The 6,000-nt window shown below is 60.9% G+C and overlaps 1 protein-coding gene across 1 annotated transcript in view; it reads right to left on the bottom strand.

Moving 5' to 3' along the window:
* Nucleotides 1-6,000, bottom strand: part of TGME49_202070 (hypothetical protein) — a gene marked incomplete at both ends in the record, with an annotated part of 32,950 nt that overhangs the window by 3,929 nt on the left and 23,021 nt on the right. The window contains 2 exons of the mRNA XM_018779187.1: nucleotides 426-982; nucleotides 1,491-5,777. Of these exons, the coding sequence (XP_018637421.1) occupies nucleotides 426-982; nucleotides 1,491-5,777 (4,844 nt within the window). The remainder of the gene's footprint in view (nucleotides 1-425; nucleotides 983-1,490; nucleotides 5,778-6,000) is intronic.

Raw genomic sequence — 6,000 nt, forward strand, 5'->3', positions numbered from 1 at the left:
GACCGAGAGTCAGAGACACAGTCTTTGCATGCACTCACACAAGTTGATCTCTCCCTCGCAACGACAACCTCTGCGTTCGATTCAGCCAGTCAAACAAACAAATTATCGAATGGCACGCATAACTGCATCGACACACACACACACACTTACATATAAATATAGATGTATATGTATGCATGTATATATATATATATATGTACAGGAATACGCGAATATCCGTATAGGCAGATGTCTCTATGGGTCCATATATACACAGAAGTGCAGGTGCCTTGAAACACGATGAATAGTAGAGGCACGATGCAGGTAAACAGGATGTTAGATCCATCATCGACTGACAGTTGTGTGGGCTGAGAGGTCCCCGAGTTTGTCTGCGAACGTCAGTTTTTTTCGAACCTCAGTTGAAATCCCTTGACTGGAGAACTCACCTTGATGAATGCCTCGCCGTTTCCGCCCATCCCAGAGACGGCCAAATGCCGCACGACTTGGGGCAATTTCTCTAGAGCCACGCAGTTGGAGACGAAACTCGCGATCAGCATGTCGGCGGCCGCGAGGGGTCCGAAGGTGATTGAACAACTCGCAGTCTTGCCTGCTGCTGGGAGACCGAGAGGCGCTGCGGCGCCAAACACACGGTCGCACACGGCCTTCAGCAGAGACACTGGAGATCCCGTAGACGCGAGGGGAAGCGAAGAAGGAGAGCTCCCTCGCCCTGCGGGTCTGCATGGGGGGAGGCCCCCAGAAGGCGTTCGCGACATTGAAGAGCGCGGGGCAGACTTCGTCTTCACAGGGCGCGGCTGCATGCAGCTTCGTCCAGAGAGTGTAGCAGAAGGAAGTGAGAGAGAGGGAGAAGAGGAAGAAGAAATGCCTGGAGTCGCGAGAAGCCTCTGCAAAGCCCGAGGATAGTCGCCGCACCCCAGAAGAAGGTGAACGACAGACCGCAGGGCGCCGTAGCGCTCGTGGTAGTAAAGGAGGTTTCTTTTGATTTCTGGGGGAAGCAGAAACAAGGACAGGTGGAGGTTGCAGGGGAGCCGAGAGATACCAGAGAAGCAGCCGGTTTCCTTATGATCACATACATGGTGATATAAACGTGATTTTCGGAGAAACCACGTTGAGAAGCACACAGACCCAGCCGCGCGACGAATGGAATGCCCATTTGAAGGGGCGAGTACAGGACGTTGTGCCGTTCCGTATGCACAGTTTCCACGCAGAGTCTTCTCGCTGAAGTCCTTCGAGTCGTGAATACTTTGTTCGTTCGGATTTTCTCGCGGTTGTACCTGTGTCTACTGAGAACTGTCTATGTGACAATGTCCGTACCTGCATATGCGATCTCTTACCACGCTTGCATTCACGTACTTATCTATCCACGTGTCTCTCGATCCATGACACTCGGAGTTGCCTTCTCTCCCCCTGTCTCTACCTGCGAAGTCCTATCCATCTTTCCCTCGACATCGATCCGTCGCTCTGTCTCGGTCTCTGGCGGCCGGGCTTCATACCTGGATAATCCGTCTTGCCTCGGACCGGGAGTCGATAATCTCCGCCGTTCTGCCCCTTAATGATATCGACGCACGTAGGCAGCGATTCAGTGATGGAGAAGGAACAGAACGTTCGAATCCTCTCTCCAATCGTAAAACAACCTCGGACCATAAGTCTGCGCTCTCGGCTCCTCTCGCGAGAAAGCAGATCAACCTCTGTCTGCGCCTCGCTGGAAGTGAAGCCCGAAGAGACCGCTTCCTCGTCTGCCGCCTCTGTCCCAACGTCGAGGGTGAGCGACAAGCTCGAAGGCCAGAACGTTAGGGACCCCATGTGCGAGCCACCGGTCTCCGCATGCTCCCAACGGTCTCCTTGTGGGGCGGAAGGAGGCATCGACGCCCACGGAGAGCGACCGGAGGGAGGACATCGATCTTGATCTAGCAGCATCGAGGTGCCTCTCACACACTCCCAGAGATCTCGTTTCTCAAATTGTGGCAACGAGGCAACTCCACTATGGGTGCCCGCGAAATGGCGCTGGAACGCCGCGGATGTCTCCTGGAACGCTCCCACCGCCCGGCGATCGAGTCCGCTGTCGGAAAGGAGACTGTCTCCGACCCGCGCCCGCGGCCGTGTCCGCCCAAACACAGAGACCTGGTGACGAAGAGCCAGCAGAGCAGGAGACGGCGGGCGCCCCCCGAGGGCCTGTGCATTCCACTTGAAGAGGTAAGTCGCCAGGATCTTTGAAGCGACTTCTGGCAGGGTGTTGATGTCTCCCCAGATGTCGGCAGCCGCCCCGGGCGCCGAGGAGACACCCCCGGCTTTGGGCTCCAACTCCGGCGAGGGGTCTCCAGTCTCCGGCCTCTTCGCGTCGCCTGAGGCAATGGCACCAGGCTCGGCCACTTCGGCGAAGCCTCGCCAACGAGATGCTTCCTCAAAGGCGCCTTCGGCAGAGATGCTCTCGGGTGGGGTCTGTGAAACTGCTTCTCCACCTTCCCGTTCTGACACCTCCCCGCCTGGGCCCTCCACTCTTCCCTTGTCCTGCAGTTCAGGGACTTCTTCTGCATGCGAAGACGAAACGGAGGGGACTGACGGTGTGGCTGCGTCGCCATGAGGGGGGACCCAGGCCGCGAGTTGCGGCGAAGCTACGGGTCTGTCTCCGCCAGCGTGGAGCCCGGAGACACTGGGCTCCACTGGAGACGAGGAGACACCGGCAGCAAGGGCGACGCGAGGCTCCTCCCGGCTCAGGCACCTGGTGAGGTGAGGCATCGGCGCGGAGACGCTCGGGACTGTCTCCTCGCCCAGTGCGGGCGGCTCCGAAGGCAAGGCAGGTGTCTCCACAACAGGAGACGAAGGGACACCTGCCTTCTCCCTCATGGAGACGCCGTGTGTGGAATCTTGCACGACAAATCGGGCCACAGAGGGAAGGCGCGCGAGTGCCTCGAGACTTCGGCGCCTGGGCTCCGTGGCGGAGACAGGGGCGAGGGTCGGAAAGGCCTGAAGGAAAGGCCCGGCCACAGGCGGGAGGAGAAGCCGGAGGGACTGGGTAGAGACGCGGCGCCACACAGGAAGCTGAGCAGTTGAGGCTACCCCGTGCGGCTCTACGAACCGCAGCCTGCTAGAGGAAGGCCAGCCACCCTCTGAGACAGCATGCCCCGCAAAGCGCGAGGGTGCTTGTCGCTTCTTCTCGCTTAGGGCCGCAGCAGACCCCAGCTGGTCTCGGGGGGTGAATCTCTTTCCTCGTTTCTCGTCAGAGTGATCGAAGCCTCCTTTCGCGGCCGACACTGCGGGACGAGCCACCCTGGTGTCCGGATCGAGTGTTTGGCCGGAGCCTGCATGTGTGTGGGGTGGCGCTTCCGGTACGCGCGAGGGGTTCCACTCAGCGGAGACAGTTGGAGACAGCGAGTCGAGGCAGGAAAGGGATGTGAGGCTTGGGACGCGTGGCGGCAAGCCGTAGAGACGACGGTGAAGAAGGTCGGCGGAGATACGCCTGCAAAACTCCTGGAGAGTCGCGAGAGAAAAAAGAGGACTGTGTTTGATTCCGGCCTCGAGAGCAGCCAAAGTCCGCGCCGAAAGCTGCACCTGCTTGCGTGCCTCTGGGGCTCCAGTCCCCCCGTGGCCGCGGCCTGACCCGGGGGCCTCGAAATGTCCCTTTGCTGGGCCGCCCGCGGACGGCAGGCTTCCAGAAGAAGCAACAGCCGAAGAAGGAAAACGCGAAGACGACCGAGGCTCCTTCCGGTTCTGTGGAACGCGGTCTCCAGCTGAACAGCGCAGACGCTTCACCTCTCCCGTGTCTTGCGGCACTAGAACAGAGTTCGAAGGCGCTGTGGGGAGAGTCGAAGCGACCTTCGGAGACACAGAGACACACGGAGACGTCGACAGAGGCTGAGGGGCGTTCTTGGCCGCAGCCGTGGGATTGCGACCCTCTGTTTGGGAACCCGTGGCCAGGTCATGAGGGCGTTCGGGGATGGAACTGTTTACTTCGTCTGGGGCGTTCTGTTCGCAGGCGAGGAGCGCGGATAGCCGGTTGAAAGAAACGCCTTCAGCATCCGTCCAGCGGCGTTTGAGCGCAGCCAATTGATTTATCCAACTTGTTGTTTTCACGGCTTGCCACGCACCTCGTTCGCGCGTTTGTGTTGCCGAAAACAAGGTTCCATGACCCTTCAACGACTCGCTATCAAGGCCTTTCCGAGGAGTCTTACGGTTTTCTGTTGTCCCCATGAAGACGTCTCCTTTCTGCCTTTCTGCCTTCGCATTCACTTCCGCGTTATGTTCCCTGTCCTGAAGGCCCCGAGAGACACACGGCGGGACAGCACCAACCACACGCCCCTCACGGCTCTTCGGTGTCTCCGCCTCCGTCGCTTTCCTGTTCGACTTGGAGACGCAGGGCCTCCTAAGGGTTGCCCGAGCACGCCATGCCCGCGAGGCGGTCTGGTAGAGCAGGAAGCCTTCTTCCTCTTCTCGCTTGGTTTGTATCTTCGCGACGTCGGAGCCAAATGGCCCCAAGTCCAAGTCCTTCGTGCCGGCCCGCGAGGGCAGTGCCGGCAGGACTCGCGGTGCCCCTCGGGAAGACACGTGCTTTCCTTCAGACAACTGTTGCTTTCTAGAATCTCCGGATGTCTTATCGCCCGTCTCTCCTGCCAATTTCTCGACACCCTCTGCCTTCGGTTCGCCCCCAGGCGAGGCCGCGCCACCAGCTCCAGAACCCCCGAGGAATCCCGCAGGCGACGCGGACCTCGGCGAGGAGGCTCTCAGGTTCGCGGTAGGCGACGGACGGGGCAGGAGGCTGGGGAGGAAGCCCAAGGAAATTGGCCTGCTCAGGCGTTCGCTGAGGGCATCCGCATCGCACGTACTGAGGAAGGTGGAGAACTGCTGGATCCACTGGAGCTCGCGGTGAATGTCCAGTTGGATCTGGTTCGTCGCGAGGGCCTCCTGCATTTCCTCGGCGGCCCGCGTGTAGTCTCCAAGGCAGAGCAGAGCCACGGAGCGCACCTCGCCGATGGGGTAGGCTCGCAAGACGCTCGTCGCGTTTGCGAAGCATCTGGAAAGGAGTGACGACTCAGACGCAGGCGAAGGGAAATCGGGGCCGATGCCCGTGTGCGCCGCCGTGAGAGACAACCGAGACGAGACCGCGGGCGCAGGGGGGGACTCGAGGCGCGCGATCGAGCCGCGCTGTGGTTTATCGGGAGGACGGGGGCCAGTCGTGCCACGAGAACGCCCCACTGCAACCGACGAGCAGAGCCGAGTGGCGCCATCACTGCTGCTCGCACCCACACCGCCGGATTCGTTCTGTATCTCTCCGCCTCGCGCCCTCTCCCTTCCTCTCTCTTGGATCCCTTCACCTGCTCCCGCGAGCGCCGACCCGACGGATTCGGAAAACCGCGTCACGAGATCTTCGCCCTGCAGCGTGGACAGGCGCTGGCGGTCCGAGGCGGCTCCTGTCTCCGTTTCTGCGGCATCGCTCTCCGCGGCGGTGCGCTTTCGCGGCAGCCGTAGGGCGGCGAGGACCTGCGCCACGGCCGCGTCCCTCAGAGAGGTCGCCGCGCGCTCGTAGCAGAGGCAGAGGTCGTTGGCGAGGCCGAGCTGATCTGCTCGGATCAGCGAGTCTCGGAGATGCTTGCCTTTGTCGAGGAGCATCAAACTGAGTAGCGAAAATTCACGGCCTGTGCGTTCGCGCAGGCGCACGAGGAAGGGCAGAAGTTCTTGGCCCAGGAGAACCGGCGCCGTGACGGCGGGGACTGCATGGGCGAATTTGAGGCGGCAAAAGTGGAGAAGGCGGAGAATCAGCGAGACGAGCTGAGAGACCCCCGCACCTCCGGAGCGGAAAGAGGAAACGGAAGAGAAGTGCGAACCGAGGTTGCTCGAGACGATGCGATTTCGTTTAGCGTCGCCCGCAGCACGGGCCGCCACGGCGACGGGACCCTGTGGGGTCGGTCCGGAGTGGTGCTTCACCGTCGGGACTTCGCGGCCTCTGGGGGTTTCCGGGAGCGGCATCGAACGCGAGGAGCCGGGGAAGTTCGGCAGGTCCACGGTAGG

The sequence above is a fragment of the Toxoplasma gondii genome, chromosome VIIa, assembly GCF_000006565.2.
Source record: "Toxoplasma gondii ME49 chromosome VIIa, whole genome shotgun sequence".
NCBI classification, from domain to species: Eukaryota; Apicomplexa; class Conoidasida; order Eucoccidiorida; family Sarcocystidae; genus Toxoplasma; species Toxoplasma gondii.